Consider the following 18,041-nt stretch of genomic DNA (forward strand, 5'->3'; position numbering starts at 1 on the left):
GTTGGGAGAGAAGATGATGAAGTTCGATCGACTCATGTCATGAGATGACAGCACATAGATCCATTACCATTGTTCCAGACCCATCCTATATATTATTTATCTTCCCATCTGCTACAGTGTATCACTTAGCAAGTGTGGAACACTTGTAGGCATCCAAATTCGAGACTGATCCACGTCCTGCAGGATTGGTGGAGTGATTACAGCCGAGCAGTCGGAGAGCTGCCAGCTTCTGCAGAAGCACCAGGGATGCAGTGCAAACATTATGGCCCAGCTCTAAGGGGGGATGGGCTCATCTGGATTCTGAGCAGGGCCGCAGCAGCTCAGATACAATTAATTGATTCAGAACCCACAAGTGGAAGAAGATGGTGAAGCCCTAATGAGAACAATTCATGCATGCACGCAACAGACGATCTGGTTTATGATTTGAATCATTAGTAGTCAAATATTTAAATGGGGCAAGCTGATAATGGTGACTGACAATCATCTGATTCTAGCAGATCATGTTGATTTTTTGCAGAGAAGTTAAAAAGTAGTAATTTAAATTTCCAGAAAAAAGAAGGACAATTTCTTATATTCATGGTTTTACAGTGGATGAAATTTTCACAGAACCTTTTGATCATTTCAAACACTACAATTATCCAACTTAGTATCAGAAAAGGATTTCTTTCCAAGTTACAGAGGAGGAAAAGGGAGGCAGTTGATGAGAGGGTAAGAGTCCACGCAGGGCTGAGGGGACACTGGGCAACCGACAGACAAGCTGCTATATTCCATGTCAACCCAAGTGACCTATCTGTCGGCCAACTTGGCCTGGCTTATAGTTATAGCCACCTCAGTTCATAATCCACGCTGTTCTTAACAAGAAATAGTCAATAACATACAGAGGAGCATCCACTTAAGTGCTAAAAGCTTCGACTCCATACAGTGTACATTCATAAATGATACTTGGAGCTGTTAAGCAACAAGGATATGTACAGCCCATTCAGAATGAAGAGATTGGCCGGCCCGGCCCGGCCCCATCCCATGAGCTCTGTCCATGGAGGCTAGGGGTTGATCAATCAGTTTGTACTGGCGCCTGGTGCTGTCTTGGCTATTCGGAACAGGCAAAAGAAAAGGACATTAGGGCTTAGGGTTAAAGGAGACAAAATGGATAAGAATTCAGGCTGTCTTGCATGTGCGTTGCATGTGATGGCCATTCTACTTCACTGAAATTATTTGGTTTAATCTTTTTAGGGTTTCATTATTAATGCAAAAATAGGGTCTCATCTCATCTCATTTGAAGCCAATTGATTGATTGAGCACGCTTAGTACTGCTACTGCATGCAACAAGGTTGACCTTATTAGCACTAGTACTGAGAGTATTAGGAGGTGACCACTGTTTCTGTTTTCATGCCAAAACGAGCATAATGATGATGAGATCATTTTCAACCTGTATGTTTTGCTTCTTAAGGTTTTTGTATCAACATATCCCATGAGCCGAAACGTTCAGTCTTTTATAAATTCATCGAGTTGACTCATACGAGTCAAGCTTGTTTACATTTATTTACAACTCAGCCAGTATATATGCTTTTCTCAATGCACCACAGCAACATACAAACTCACAATAACTCGGAGATAAAAGTGAAGAAGCAACAACAACAAAGTAAGTAGTATAAAATGATATTGTGAAATTACAAGCAGCATATATATATATATATATATATATATATATATATATATATATACGGTGTAGTGAGATGGGGACCATGACCATTTATATGTTTCTTCGTTTTAATTTCCCACTTAATTTGATGAACCCAGAAATCCCCCCTTGCCCTTGTAGTTCGTTTTCAACTTTACGCAATCCTCAAAAAGTGAAAGTTTCTCAAGCAAGCAATCAACGTAACAAGCAGGGAAAAGAGAAAAATGGAATCACATCTTCCATTTCTTTCTTTGTTTCCATAAACCACCTCCACCAGCAAGTCGGCAACAGCATCCATTCAATATTGGCTCCACTTCTTTTCTTTCTTTCTTTTTCCCTTCTTTTTAAAAGGCCCACGGTACAAGGAGGACAGGGAGGGACCTCTCTCTCTCTCTCTCTCTTTCTAAATATCTATGCTTTCTACTACTATTCTACCTCTAGCTAGACAGTTGAAAGCACAACTACCACAATAACCAACCCAACGGTTCTTCATAATATCTCAAAACAGAATAATTCTTAAGAGCCACAAGCAAAACGAGAATCAAAATCCATTTGCCTCTATTGGCATCATGTTATCATCATACTTAACTATTGCAAATAATTCCAAGCACAAACCACATATTTGATGGGACAACACCACTCCTCCCCCACCAAAACCATCTGTTGTACCACAAGTCAAAGAAAAAAAAAAAACCTAATCATGGAGCACCGAGTCAAAATTCCTTTGCTTTCCCTTTTCTTTGTTTTTTTTTTATTATTAATTGCTGTGAAATTCATTCTTCGCAGATCTTGGCAAGTAGGTTCAACTAGTAATCTTTACTTTAGAGTGAATGCTTCAACTAATATTCTTGCATTCATTCAATGTTGATATTTTCTGAAGTTCCCCTCATCTGAAGCAATTACGATGAACTATTCAACACAAAGAAAAGTGAAAATAAATGAATTCTGGTAATCTGGTATGCTATTTCAACCTGTCATGGATTGCGACCCATGCCCAAGTCTGTCTTGGTCCATATATCTTTCTGTATTAATATCAACAGTTCCTGGTGAAAAACAATTTATTATCATGAGTTTATTACTTACCCTGATTACTGTCAGTCTGTCATGTAGGGGTGTCAATTAATCCAGTCCAACATGCGTCCAATATGAATACTTTGGACCATTTTGGATTGGTCCAATTAAATCTTTGAACCGTCCAATCTGTTTAATTTGGTTTTGATTTAGATTGGTTCCAATCCAAATCTAGTCCATTGACACTCGTATTTTTATCTTCAATCAATATTTCAGATATCTGTTCAATTGGACCCAATCTAATATAAATTCATTATGGATCGACTAGATCCAATCTAAGCCAATAAATACTTTGGACCACTAAGCTGGATCGGTCCAATTCAATATGTCTTATTGATCTGTCCAATCCATTCGAGTTGATTTTGATTTGGACAGAGTCCAACCCGAAACTCCTCCATTGACACCATTGGCAGTTTAAATGACAACTAATGGAAACAACTTTGGCTGTTCCTGTTTTTATTGCTGCCAAACGAAGCAGGTTTGGAGGAACAGAGATACGGTGGAATCCTTGTCCTTTCGCTTTTTCTATTATGATTAATTCCGACCACACTTCTTAAAAAAAAAAACTTTAGAATATGTCAAAATGGATATTCAACTTTCAGTTACTGTTTCCATTGTTTTTTTTTGGCTGAGTATTTGTTCAACTAATTATGGTAATTATTCCGAAGCTATGAATTGAATAGTTTCTAATTCTTTTGAATCTATTATAAATCCAAAGTCTAGAATCCTCTTTTCTCTTTATCCAGCAGTCAGTTTTTTAAACTAATACAAAATCTCATATTTCTATTTTATAATACTAAGCTGGCACTGCCTTGCATATAATAATTTTTCTTCAATTTGTTTATCAATTTAAGAAGAAGAAAATAAAAATTTGGTTATGTGTGCGCAGTACTCCATTCTCTTAGCTGGACTTGAAGTTAGCTTGCAGGATTTTCTGTCATGTGCGCAGTACTCCATTCTCTTAGCTGCACTTGAAATTAGTTTGCAGGATTTTCTGTCATGTGGAGGGTTGATGTTTTGGAGCTACACAATCCATCATGTGTGTTGCTCTTGATGTTTCCTTAATGGTCACTCCATATTCCAGCATCAATTGTATGTTTCTCCCTAGGAAACTTCTATATGCACATGACAGAGTATGCCATGGATAGACATGTAAATGGCCAAGACTGCATAAACAAGACCCCAGACCTGCAATTTCATTTTAGGGATGCTTAATGGATGATGGAATTCAGACCAGAAGTACCTAAATCCAAGTTCCAGTCTATTCAATATTTGACTTTGAATTGGATTTGATACATTAAATTCAGATTAGTTTAAATATTTTGCATATTTAACCTCCTCTATGTTTCCAAAAAAATCTTCATGCAAACCCATTTTTTGGTTATGTTTTTTCTTCTATTTTCTTAAAATAGTCATTATTATCAGGAACAGGGAAACTGAGAATTGACTATGACCCCTGGAGGGTTGCGCTCTGTACCCTCTCTAGAATGTTCTTGATGCTAGTCGGTGCAGACAATTCTCACCATGTGGCTTGACTTGTTGTCTTAGCCCCTAGGTTGGACTGGGTCAGCTTGGTCTGGGTTCAAATCGGGTCATCTGGGTCTAAGGCGGTTTACAAGTTATGCTCTTAAACCCTGAAGCCCAATTCACCAAAATTTGGAATTAAAAAACAAAAATGACCTTTTGTAATTGAGACTTGAATCGATGCAACTCAACTTAGATTACCAAAAAAATATTAGATAGATATCTGATTCATTCTCCACAAACGTTCAACCCCATTCCCTCGTTAAATGTTAAGGTTTTTCTTCTAAAGAAATAATGCCATTCCCACTAATAATCAAACCGGAAAGGTGAAGAAGTCTCAAACTCTCACTTCAACCTACTCTCATCTCTGATGTTTTAAATGCTACAAAGAGGAAGAGGGAGGAAATGCCAGACAATATTAATATATTATTATAAATATAAATCCTTGGAGCGGCTCTACCTCCACAGAAGACAAGCCAAAACTATACTTTTACTCCAGCTCTTCCTTGGAAACACACTTGTAGACGAGATTTGTTGTCCAGCGACCAGGACGAGACCTTAATGAATGTGCTATTTCTCATTTGTCGCGAATTAATGAAATTCAACCAGCTAGTGTGAAGAGGCGTTACCATTCCACAAAGTTTTGAAGGTCCGACGTGTGAACAGTGGGCCTTCCAAATTCCAATAGTTCCACGCAATCTGGGGAATGCCACCACCACCAGGCATCAGCGTCCATTCCAACGATATACAAGAGATGGGTTGAGTCATATATACGCAAAAGGAATTGTAGGAACACACCCCTCTGGAATCTGGTCCCTTCGCTTAATTTTCGGCATGCATTAACGTTCTTTGAAATGCAAGCAATCAGAGCTAAACCATGAAAAGGGTTTATTCATGAGAAGAGACAAAGAGTCCACATGGACACGAGTCCATTTGAATTTGATAAAAACAAAATGCAAACCAAACGCCTTCCCTCCCTGTACTCAAGCCTCAAGCCTCACCCCCCATCAATAATTAAAACCTATATCTGATTTCTCTAATATTCCCCTATATTTTGTTTTCTAACGCCTTCGGCCTTCCCACCACACACACCTGGGCTGGGCTACAAAATCCTAATTGGGCTTTAAATTTTGAACGCGGGCCCATCTTCAACTTCAACTTTGCTCGTTTGATTGGTGAGTGGTGACCACCCGCTGAACGCTGCTGCTGCACGACCAAACAACTGAAAACTCAAAGACAGAGAAGACAGGTAGGAGGTGGAGGGCGCCGGGACCAGTAGACAGTAGTGTAAAATCCGGAGCTTCTCCTGCACTAAGCGCGCTTCCTGGCTTGACATACCACAAACATGATTGCTATAGACGTTTGAAATTCAACTGTGCTGGTGGCTTTCACATGCTACAACCTAACATATAACCATGGCAAAGGCCTCTACCACAACAAGAATATTATAAGACATGAAGCAGAATAAAGTAAAACCCAAAACAAAATTAAATGAGAATTTGCATTTCTTACATTTGCATTCTCATACATTTGTACTAATGCAAATAAAATTGCACTGCAACCAAACAGTCTTAGACCCAATTTGGAAAGAGTATATATATAAATATGTAGAGTACAAAACCTTGTATTTTGTATGTATTTGCTAGGTATGCAACTTGAACGGGCCTAGTCTGAGCCCGAACTGACCCAGCCTGGAATTTTACACGGGCTGGACTCGGGCCTAGCCCTTAGGTAGCCCAAACCTGGCCCAACTATATACATTTATACATACATATGTATATATATGTTAATGTTGCATACATATTTACATAATACATACATATATACATAAATATATGTATGTATTTGTATAAATACAATTATATATGTATAGTTTTGGAGTGGATTCGTTGACCAACCTGAGCCCAACCTGAATGCATCAAATTACAATGTGAGCTAGGCTCGGGTTGGGAAAATCCAACTTGGCCTCGGGCTCGGTCCGAGCTTAGGCCTTAAGTCCAAGTTTTAAGGTCAGGCCTGGGTTGACCATAAACTCGACCCAACCTGCCAGACTTGCACCCCTAGTATTTGCAGTACACATATTTGTATTTGTACTCTTTCCAAACTGAGCCTTATGTTTTTTTTCCTTTGGAATTTCTTCGTCAAACCTATTTGAGTCTCATAAGGGTGTTTTACTAAATGAACTTCCTCTCAGTCCAATTAATGAAAAGGGGGAAAATATTGGAATCTGAAAGTTTAGGGGTCTTTATCACAAATGAAGCTTGGGGAGGTAATTTATAATTTAATCATCTTTTTATTTTGTTTCAAGTTCGACTTTGTTATGAAAACTAAATCATGACCACCCCATACAAAAATATGGGGCCACCATTTTGACCTTTTTTGTTTGACACCTGTTATCAATATATGTAAGCATTTTTATTTTATCTTTTAATTTGTTTTATGAGATTAAATGAAGTTTTCCTTTTTTTAACAAAAACCAATTTTGTTTGAGATTCATTATGTATTTGGAATATCTAATTTGACTTTCTTATTTAAAAAATTAAAACAAGTTTTAATCAATAACTTATTTTATCTAAAAGAATGAAACTCATGGCATTGAAAATCTTTATAATGAGCCTTTTATTTTAATTAAAAAATTAATTTAAAAAGATTTATATGGATCCACATCTTTTGAAGTATATGTTTTTTTTATAGGTAATTACATGTGAAGTTAGCATAAATTTCTTAAACTACCCTTATGGTTTAGCTAATTGACTAAATATATCCTTACCGTTTGAAAATTGACTAATACTACCCTTACTGTTTTTGACAATTGACTAACCATAAGGATGGTCAATTAGTCAATTGTCAGAATCCTATTCTCATTCCTGTTGGAATGGCATTCCCCCCATTTAAGGAAATGGTCATTCCCTACCCCTCCTTTGGGAATGAAATCCCAATGCTGCTGATTCCAATTCCCATTCTCATTCCTGTTTGAACTAAAGAGACTATGGAAATAGACTATTCCGATTCCGATTCAATTTGCAACCCTAACTTCTTTTCATGGCTTCTCATACAAGGTCGACTCCTAACCAAAAGCCTTTTGACTATTGATGAAAAGAAAATGTAAAGTCAGACCATGATTACAGAATAAGCGCTCTATCCCTAAGATAAAGACGCGTAGGTATGGGGGATAGCATATCAATGCTGTCTTGCACTTATAGATGAAGATAGATCGATCAATTCTAAAATGGTGGAACCGCTTAATATGGGTCATAGAATAAGCGGCATATGGGAGAAAATTGATTTGCGGACAATATGAACAAGCAGAAATGAGTTCATATTCCGAGACAAAAGACCCTAACCCGACCATGATTACAGAAAGCTAAACAAAAATTACAGACTACATGATAGCAAATGAGTTACAGATAAAACTTGTAATAAAAAGATCAATTATATCCAATAGAAGCCACCTATATGGCGAATGATTAAAGCAAATTTTTTATGCATCGGTGGATGAAAATAGTAACACTTCATTTGGATGCATCCTTAGGAATTACCTAGGCATCATATAGGTAGCAAAGGCCAAACCATAGGTCAAGTAGGTATCAAATTATCAATGTTCTTAGGGAAGAAGGGACACCTTGGAGCATTGAATCCATTGTCAATGTCAGATCGATCATCATTCATCAATCAGGAAGATGGCCGCATCTTTAAGTTGCACATTTTTAAAGAAGAGAACCAAGCTGCAAATTGGAGTTTTAGATTCATATCGGTAAGTTAGATATGGATATGTATTGTGATATTCTTTGGATATGCATGAATACATTGAAGAAACTCTTACAAGCCTCACAAACACTCTTTGATCATATTCTAATTTACCTGAGAGGTAAAAGAACATAGGTAAATGCACTTACCTCACCTAGATAAATAACTTCCCATAAAACCATCAAGACCTTAATGTAACAAAAAACAAAGACACATGTAGAGAGGGCTGTTTGTAACCCCATTAACATCAAGTAGCCTACCCTATCAGCCACGAGCTTGGACTATATCGCCTTCTCTCGTGCAAAATAGAGGGACTGAATCTCTCAAGGAGTTTCTTGTATTTTTCTTCCAGCTAAAAAAGTGTGCAAAACAGAGAGCCACATCAACCCATAAATAAGGGCTTATTATTAACACGTAGCAAGAGCTTTGGGACTAGAATTTGTCACATGAAAGAAACATGTGCTGATCTTTTAGACTTCCAAACACTCTTTGATCATTTAAGGATCCCCACTAAACAGAGGTCCCCTGCACAAATTCACATATTTTGTCATATGAAGGATAGTGGCCAATCCAGACCGTCCATATGATAGAAGACCCAATAGATTAGATTATATTCAACCCCGTACTCCATATCTGGCAACTTGGCCATCCTCATATTGTGGCTTTTACAATTAAATAATAACCTTTCAAGTATTAATCTTTTTACACAAAACCCAACTATATAGAAGTGGATTTATTTTGCCCACATAGAAAAGTGCTTTGGACCTAGAATTGAAGGTGGAGTTGGCATATAGAACCTCAGACTTCCGGACGCAAACTACTTTGTTGTAAAATTCCTAAATTGTTTTGAGAAACTCGCTCAATGAGCCAATCAGCAAAACATCTAAAGAATTACAAAGCAACGCTGGTTCAAACCCACAGAAAAACAGGCTCTCCACATAGTGAATGCCAAGTGAGCATAGCACCCGGCCCTCATGGGGTCAAAACTGAATAAACACATACAAGAAAAAGGGTAAAAGAAAAACTCAAACTGATTTAGAAAGAGACAAAATACACAAACACAAAGAACAAGGTCACAAAAGACAGAACTTGTCCACATTCCCTGTTAATGTTAATTAACAATGTTCATCCGATCTGTGCACATGGTATTAGACATAGCTTGACATAAGTTCTTTATCAGGTCAGATATCCTGCTCCATCCACCTAAGCTAGAATCCTCAAGCCAAATCTAAGAAAATAATAAAAAACATTCAAACCCATCAGGGAATGATAAAAGATACAAAGTTTTAGCGACTAATTTAACTCTAATATCGGTACAGGGGAGGGAGAGGAGCAGCAGGATATATTGGAGGTTCCCTGTAAATCCTGTAAGGATCACGATAACTGATCTCCTCACGACGCCTCAGCTCCAAATCTAGAAGCCGTGGATCATGATGCTCAATGTGAGAATCCCTCCTGTAATATTCGGCATCCGAAGGCCTCAGCTCTGAGTCCAGAAGCCATGGATCATGATGCTCAATGTGAGAATCCCTCCTGTAATATTCGGCATCCGAAGGCCTCAGCTCTGAGTCCAGAAGCCGTGGATCATGATGCTCGATGCGAACATCCCTCCTGTAATATTCAACATCTGAAGGCCTCTCATGGGCATACAATGGATGACGCTGACGCGCAGGTGGAGGCAGTGGTGGTTGTCGAATTTCTAGTGGGCGTCCCTTTCTCTCATGCATGTCAACACTGTCTGGGTAGAAGACTTCCCTATCCAAGACAGGGTGCCTCAGTCCATCATGGCCTTGCCATCTACTTCCATCCCGTTCTCTAAATGTGTGGGTTTCTATTCTGCTACTTCTGCCAGCTCGCTTCGACTTGGAGCCCTTCGTAGTAACAAGGAAAAGCTTGCATAGGTTCTTAACCTATTGACAACATATGGTCATAAAACATTCTAAGATGAAGGGAAGTAAATGCCCAAACTCTAGGTCCTCTAACAGGTCCATTTTGATGCAAGTCAAATTTTTATAATTAGAAGATTTTATTGCAGAATCATGTAGTGAATGATACCAAAAACAGACCTGCTCAGCAGTCAGTTGGCAATTGAATTTGTTCTTCCCATAGTAATTGTCTTTGATCACTGCTTTGAACTTCTCCTCTGCCAAGGGCAAGCAGTCTTCCAAGACAGTGAAACGCACCTGCCATAGACAACATTCAATAACTGTATTTTCTAGTGCCCCTGCTCTATTTCTAGGGAAATAGGATGTGCAATGTTTCTTTTGCTAAGATGGTCTTAGAAGGATGACCTTCTCACTGAAAGCAGCTTTTGCAATACATAAAAAGAATCATAAGCATTCCAAATAGATCTTTCACTACCACTGTAGAAGAACCCAAAATAATTAGGAGGTCAGAGAGATACTATAGATTTTGGGCTTAATCACATTGGTATCAGGAGAAATTATTTGTGCCATCAGGAAATTACACAGAGGTATCTCAAAACTGCGTTTGCTATTGAACTGTTTAACCAAAACTTGATCTTTAGCTTTATATACCAGCCTACTCAGGGCATCTCCAGCTATTATGAACAGGAATAACAGAAGTAAAGGCCTCCGAGTCTTTGACCTTTTAATAACTCAGACTTTGTGTGGATCATCATGGAATTGAAATTGATAGTCCATGAATCTTTGATTCCACACTTTTGCTACTTCAGGTCCAATGCCATTTTCAGCTTTCAAATTCCACATTTCTTTTATCAGTAACTGATGAAATTTATTAATAATAAAATGAAGAATAGGTACAACAGGAAATCAAAGTACACTCCTGTGATCCAAAGACATCCCTATTCCCTACACAAAATGGGCATCTAACAAGTGGAGAAAAAATGCACCCACCTATCCATATTCTCCACTGTCACCAAAAACCTCTCATTGTCAGCCCATAATTTCAGAAGTTCACAAGCACTCCTTCCCCTACACTTCTGGTTTCAGCCACACTCTCCTGATCTATGAAGATGCACATCCAAAATCTGCCAGTATTCAACAAAGACAACTCACAAATGGCAAAACAACAAGTCTAAACCATCTCTGCTCCATTTTCAGAAAGGAACTTTTAATTCAGGAACTGGCTAGATAAAATTACATTACGTGTAAAGTTACATTCCTTCTTTGCTAAGATCCCTCTATTAGAATGTTCATTGTAAGATACAAATTAACCTATCTTAACCATTTCCTAGCATTCCCCACAGAATGCCCTAGGAAAACTGTGCATTTATTGAAATTTATTTTCTCTGCAAATTCAGAAACTTATTTTTTCCAATATTTCAACCTAGCTGTCAAAAACTCAAATTTTCCTCAAGATTTTGAACCTGCCCTTCCCACCACAGTGCACATTTTCATCATAATTTAGCATATTCCTTAATGAGGATAACTCCAATATTTTTCAAACTAAAAGCAGGATACCCACTTCTAATCTTTTTTTTTGGGCGAAGCCCATAAACCATCAGTAGGGGTGGACATGAATCAAGCTTTTCACAATCTATTCAAGCTCTGCTCGTGAAAAGCTCCAATTCGACTCAGTTTAAACCGAGCATCGAGTCAAGCTCAAGCCCAATGAAGCATGGATCGTGAAGCTCACAAGTCACAAGCCTAATCAAGCTTATATTATATATAGATACTTTTACTTTTTATATGTATAAATTTTATTTTTATTTTACATGTATTTTTTTATGAAGCTTGGTTCACTATTGAGCTTGAGCTGAGCCAAGCTCGAACAAATGAGATTTTGAGTCGAGCCAAATTCGAGCTCAAGTCTCTAGATCAAATCAAGCTCGAGCCTTGTGCTTTTCTGCCACGCCAAGCTCAAATAGCCAGATATTCGATTCGGCTCAGTTCTGCTCAAATACACCCCTAGCCACCAGTACTAAAATTGATACCATCGTTCTTTTAAAAAAATAAAAAATCTTATTACAGGAGAAAATGACAGGGCAAACACTTAAATGTATTCCCACTATGGCATATGGGAAGATTTGCAAAATTTTCCACTCACTTCGTCGTAATCAAGAATCTATCAACTTATCATATAATGTAATGCTGGATTGACATGCATTTATGACCATATCCTCCAAAAGATATTTGCTCACAGCATGTCAAAAGTCATTTCTTTGTTATTCCACATTGTGTGCACACCGAATACCAAAAACTATCTTCCTTAAGAATACCTACACCCAATACCATTCTCTTGCATTTGTGTCTGACTGACAGAAAGTAAACCTATGAATAAGGCTGTAAACAGATAAAATTCAGATAGGACTGAGGTGGATTAATGTTCAACTAGATCACTAGAACCCCACATCTGAATTTGATCCAATATCAATTATCAAATCAGACCAAGGGAATGGAAGACTAAATTCAAATTAGACCATAGTGATAATATTTGAAACTGATCCAAAAACAAGTAGGGGAATATTGGTTTCAAAAGGAGACACCTGTAATCAAGCTTGAAAAAAAAAAGAAAAAACTCAAAAGCTCGCTATTTTTGTATATCTGTCTCATCCCTTCAAAGACTGGAAGATGGGATGAATGGATGAAATTGAGGGAATCAGAATGGTTAGAGAATAAAGTTCTTGAAACAGATTATATACAGAAGGTTTTAGTTCAACATCTTAGGGTTATATTTTATACAAGATAATGTGTGTTTCTTTGCAGTTTAGTTAACTGTATAAAGTCAAATATATTATACATATTTATTTAGTTTTTTTTTTCTTGGTGATGAAATCAACAAAACATCTTAACTACTATGCAAAATATCAAAATTTACAACAGTTTCTAACCAAGTAGGATAAGATCTAAGACTTAACTTGCTTGTACATATTTTATTAGTTTGGGTCCTTACAGGATCAACTTCAAGGTTTCAGTAAGCATGGAAAAACCCTTTTGTGTAACATGCCATTCACAAGCTTAACTACTATGCAAAATATCAAAATTTACAACAGTTTCTAACCAAGTAGGATAAGATCTAAGACTTAACTTGCTTGTACATATTTTATTAGTTTGGGTCCTTACAGGATCAACTTCAAGGTTTCAGTAAGCATGGAAAAACCCTTTTGTGTAACATGCCATTCACAAGCTGTTGGTGCTAGATCCTTTGAAAGGAGAGAAACTGTAGAATCTTTAAAGGCAAGGAAGCTTGTATTGAGAAGGGAATAGGGAGGGCAGAAGATACTGTTGCATCATGGACATCAGTAAGGCTTTGTGGGGTGTTCTCATCTTAGGGAGAAGTGGGGTAGGATTATTTTCTGATCCAATACCCATCTTGTATTGTTATCTGTGTATCATTTCTTTTGATCTGAAATGAAAGGAATTTCCCATTTTTAATAAAATGTTTATTTAAAGGTGGGATGGTCTCAGAGTTTGCCTCCCCCTTGTTTCAAGTAATGGTTTTAATTGGGATCTGGGACTAAGAAGGGGGATTAAGGACTCAGAATTACACTATGTCCATAGCTTTTTACAAATCCTTAATAGGGTCAATTTGGATTCTAATAAGCCTGATAGTCGGATTTGGACCCCCTCTCCCTCGGCCTCGGGTTCTTTCACTTGCTGTTCTTTCTTTAGAGTTTTGTCCCAACCTACCCCTTTGTTGCCGTTTCCTATAAAGGTCTGGTGTCAACCTAACTTGCCTAAAGTTGGAGCTTTCAGTTGGGGGAGTTTCTCATGAGAAAATTAAGGGTCTGTTTGTTTCACGGTCGGAATCAAAATCCCTCAGAATCAGAATCAAATAGCCTGTTCCCCCACCTGTTTTGTTCAAATGGAAATCGGAATCAGAATCAGCTGAAATGGGATTCACTTTCCCAAGGGAAGGGGAGGGAATGACTATTCCTTCAAATGGGGGAATGCCATTCCACCAGGAATGGGAATCAGATTCTGATTCCACCCAACCAAACAGTTGGAACTAGAATGGGCCATTCTGATTCCGACTCCAGACCCATATATTCCTGCAAACCAAATGAACCCTAACACTTGTGACCTGCTACAAAAAAGGAGACTCATGTGTTGCTTATCTCCTTGTTGGTGTATACTTTGCAAGGCTAATGGTGAGACTTGCTATTACTTGCTAATCTCTAATCCATTTTTTTCATCAGACCTAATCTCCTATCCATTTGTTGCATGTATTTGGGAAAGGTTTTCCACCTTCAAATGTACCAAGCTTATTTTCCCTGACAACTTTTCCTTGACCAAAGAAAAGGGGGAGGATTATGTAGAGACGTACAAGGGATGAAACCATTTGGACAGCCTGGAAAGAAAAAAAATGCAAGAATTTTCAAGGAAAAAAGAGAAGTTTGGAAGCAATAGCTGAATGCATCACTATCAAGTTGGCATATTGGAAGATAGTTTCCCATCTTTCTCAATAGATGACATAATCAGAAGTGAAGAAAAGTGGCAAGGACTTATACAAAAAAGACACCAATAAGTAAAGATTGAATACCACCTGAAGACAGCTCCTTAAAGCTTAACTTTGATGGTAGCAGTATTGAGAATCCAAGCCCAAAAGGAGTATGAGGCATTTTCAGAAATGAGGAAGGCCATATAGTGGCATTGTTCTCAGGTCCAGTTGGCATAGAGGACTCCTTAAGAGCGAAAGATTATGGCAATTATAGGCATACAAAGGCAAAGAAGATGAATACAACCAAGTAAAAAAATAAAGAATATTCAAAGCTGGTGATTGGATGGTTGCAGAATTTTGAGGCTGCTCTATGGTCTTATCAGAATGAAACCTCTTTGCCTTTGTATTCCTATAATTCCATACAATTCCATATGAATTTTATGGAATGAATTATACTTTACCTCTTACAAAAAGAAAAAGAGGAAGGATTATATGGAATTGTATAAGAGCTGCTGTCTTTGAGGTATGCAGAGTGAGAGGAATGATAGAATCCTTATGAGGAGAAACTTGAGGTCAATTCTTTCATTAGCTGTATTACTATGAGGGTATAACACTGGATTTCGATTTTAGATGAGTTTAACGGGATTCCCACAGATGCTATTCCTAGAGGCTGGCAAGTGATTGCTAGCTTTACTCTTCATACAAGATACCCCCCACATGAATGGTTGCACTGAACCTTGTAACCATCAAGCTAAAGTTCAATGGATGTGTGTTAGGTAACTTGGGAGTCTCTGGGGTGGGATGTGTTCAGAAATCATCGTAGGAATGTGGAATGCCCTTTTAAGCTTCTCAGGCCCTACTGAAGATGGAAACTCTCTAAGGGCAGGACTGTTCACTTTTTTACAGGAGCATAGAGTGGTTTTGCCTTCCAGCTGGATGGACCTTACTATTGAAGTATTGAATGAGATTGCTGAATAGATGATTTTTTTTGGTAGTAAATAAAAACTTAAAAAGGAAAATTTATGGAAGAGATTGGCTGCCACTTTGAATAGCTTGTTGGGATTCCAAGATCAGCCAATGCTTTAGCTGACCATTAGCCAGGTAGGGAGAGCATAACTTTGATGAAGGGGCATCAGGGTCCAGGACTGGAGAAAAGAAACCAATCCTGGATTGCATCATTGTTTTCTTTTCTTTTCTGTTGTGGGTGTGGGTGCTATCTCAAGTATGCTGCTTTTGTACTGAACTATTGTTTCTTCCTTGCCATTTGGAATGAATGATTTGCAGGTACATCCATTTCATATTAATAAAGGATTTTGTTTATTACTGATTGATAGGGGTGCAAATCAGGTAATCAAATTGAAGAATTTACACAGCATTATCCCAATCAAATTTTAACAAATTGTCAACCCAAGCCTGCCCAAGTTGTACCCCTTCTGATTGCGGAAAAAAGAGAAAGCTATAGTGGCAATTTATTTGGAGATTCCATGGACCCCAGATTCACACCATGAATGTGCCTCAAAACAAATAAAAAAGGAAAAAAACAAAATGAAAATAAAAGAGAAAAAAACAGAACAAACAAACAAACTAAACAAAATTTCAAGGGGTGAAACCTAACCTGAGAAGGAAATGCTGACTTGAAAGCCTTTGGTTCAATGTTATAACCCCCAGGTCCTGCAGCTTTATAGATCCCATACATCAACTTCAGATCAACATCAAACAAAAACAGCCTTGTGCCTTTATAAACCTTGGAAACTAATTCTTTCTTGCTTGCAGGCAACCCAAGAACCTTGTATTGGTAGCAATCCCGCTTGGTCTTTGAATTACACATGAATATCATCCCCATACTCTCTACATTCTTTGAAGATTTCTTTTTATCTGATGTTTCTGCTTTATCAACGTCTTTTGCAGCTTCCACATCAGCATTCATTGGTTTTGCCTTCTTTCTGTTCCTCTTCCTTGACTTACCGGCTTTCTTATTTGACTTTTTTTCTTCTTTTTCTTGCCTTTTTGCTTCTTCCTCTTTATTGTCTTCATCTTTTCCCTTATTAACCTCTTCCTTCTTATTCCCTTCATTCATTTCCTTCTTCACTTCAATCTTATTCTCTCCATCTGTATCCTTCTTCACCTCTTCTTTATTTCCTTCTTTCATCTCTTCACTTCCAGAAAAAATGGTTGGTGCATCCTCATCCATCTTCTCTGACTTAGGTGCAGATGTCTCGGTAGCTGTGTTGTTTGCTTCATCCTTTTCTTTAGGTTCTGATTCAGAAACAAGAACCTTCCCTTCGATTGCCTCTTTTACCATGGTTTGTTTGGTTGTGCAAAAACAAGGCAAAGGAAAACAAAGCCTACAAACCCCTAAAAGAATGAGGGAAAAGGAAAAACAGAACGCAGAAGGACAGACAAACCTGAAAGAGCTATAAACAAATTTGCCGCAAAATGTCAGCTCCTCAACACAGATATAGCAAAGGAAAACAGTGACAAACAAAAAAGAAGTCACAGTTGAAGGTAAGGAAAATAATATAAAGGGAATGGGGCGGGGGGAAAAAAGTAATTGAAGTCAAAGACTCTCCAGAAAACCCATCAAAGTGGATCAGAATAGCAAAACTGGTAACTTAATGGGCATCAAAGCCTGAATGTTATGTAAAGCAAGACAGAAATAGACACCGCTTTGATGTCAATCAACAACTCAATTTCAATAACTACGAAACCCCAAAGAAAGATTCACGATGCATAAGCAGAAGAATAAACAAGCAGTGCGCAGAACCTCTTGCGCCAAAGAGAGAAAACCAAAACCTCTAGAGACTCGTCCAGGAAGACGAAAGAAACCCCTGCAATCTTCAACCCACAAGGGATGCCAAGCAATCGAAAAAGCGCAAAAACCTTAAGCCCAAGCCTCAGAACTTTCTGGAACCTTTCAGAAATGTCAAGCGCGCAGGCGTTGAGCAAAACCCTATTACCCTACTTCTCCACCCATTTCCCCTCTTATAATTAATTAAATAGCTCGATCATTATAACCGCATAAATTCACATAAAGAAAAATGCCTCTATGGACAAGCGACATGAAGAAATGAATAAAAGAAATCAATAAAAAGAAGTTATACGAAACACATACTCTTCAACAGGAGGCCCCAAGAGATTCGAGGTGATAACTATTTGAAAGGAAGAGCGAAGCCAGAAGAGCTCCTGCAATGCAAAACCAAGGATGGTTGATTGTGATTATTTCAATAAATCCCTCTATATCTCTCTATCTTAGAGATTGAGTTGGAAAGCTCATCCGTTCATTCACAACATCCACCAAAATCCCCTCTGTTAACAAAAGAACACAGAGTACCAAAAACTGAAAAGAAAACGAGCGACAGACAAACAGAAACCTGAAAATTTTGAGAGTGGGAAAGGGAAGGAGCGCAAAGCAACGAAGAAATGGCAAGAGAGGTCCTTAGAAGTGTTTTCGAACCGCCGTTGACCCGTACGGTCGAACCGTTCGGCTCGGAAATAGTCCAGACAACCGGTTCCCTTTTACCCTAAACCCGGTCCTTGGCAAAAAATCATTGAATTGGTTAGCGACTTGCTGGCCTGGGCGGTCGAACCGTCGATCCATTCAATGGTTTTTGGACATCTTTATTTTAATTATTTTTTTATTTCTTAAGTTGGAATAGGT

At 38.1% G+C, this 18,041-nt stretch overlaps 1 protein-coding gene across 2 annotated transcripts; it reads right to left on the reverse strand.

Annotated features, from left to right (window-relative positions):
* Positions 1-9,093: 9,093 nt before the first annotated feature.
* Positions 9,094-17,788, reverse strand: LOC104602448 (uncharacterized). Of its 2 annotated transcripts, none has more exons than XM_019198646.2 (4): positions 17,496-17,788; positions 15,999-16,738; positions 10,087-10,203; positions 9,094-9,930 (listed from the first exon to the last, which is right to left on the reverse strand). In XM_019198646.2, exons 2-4 carry the CDS (start codon positions 16,683-16,685, stop codon positions 9,325-9,327), a joined length of 1,410 nt encoding a protein of 469 aa, XP_019054191.2. In that variant the 5' UTR covers positions 16,686-16,738; positions 17,496-17,788; the 3' UTR covers positions 9,094-9,324. The 2 variants fall into 2 exon arrangements, with proteins under 2 accessions (XP_019054191.2, XP_010264434.2); XM_010266132.3 differs by having other exon boundaries at positions 15,999-16,797.
* Positions 17,789-18,041: the final 253 nt, after the last annotated feature.

This window comes from Nelumbo nucifera, chromosome 2 (genome assembly GCF_055504915.1).
Source record: "Nelumbo nucifera cultivar China Antique chromosome 2, China Antique-T2T, whole genome shotgun sequence".
NCBI lineage: Eukaryota > Viridiplantae > Streptophyta > Magnoliopsida > Proteales > Nelumbonaceae > Nelumbo > Nelumbo nucifera.

Bases quoted from the DNA above. Each gene is read 5' to 3' on its own strand.
- LOC104602448 (XM_019198646.2), bottom strand. From the start codon at position 16,685: ATGGTAAAAGAGGCAATCGAAGGGAAGGTTCTTGTTTCTGAATCAGAA. The intron at 10,204-15,998 runs GTTAGGTTTCAC...TGTCTATGGCAG, and splicing joins AGTCAGCATTTCCTTCTCAG to GTGCGTTTCACTGTCTTGGA. The intron at 9,931-10,086 runs GTCTGTTTTTGG...TGTTGTCAATAG, and splicing joins GCCAACTGACTGCTGAGCAG to GTTAAGAACCTATGCAAGCT.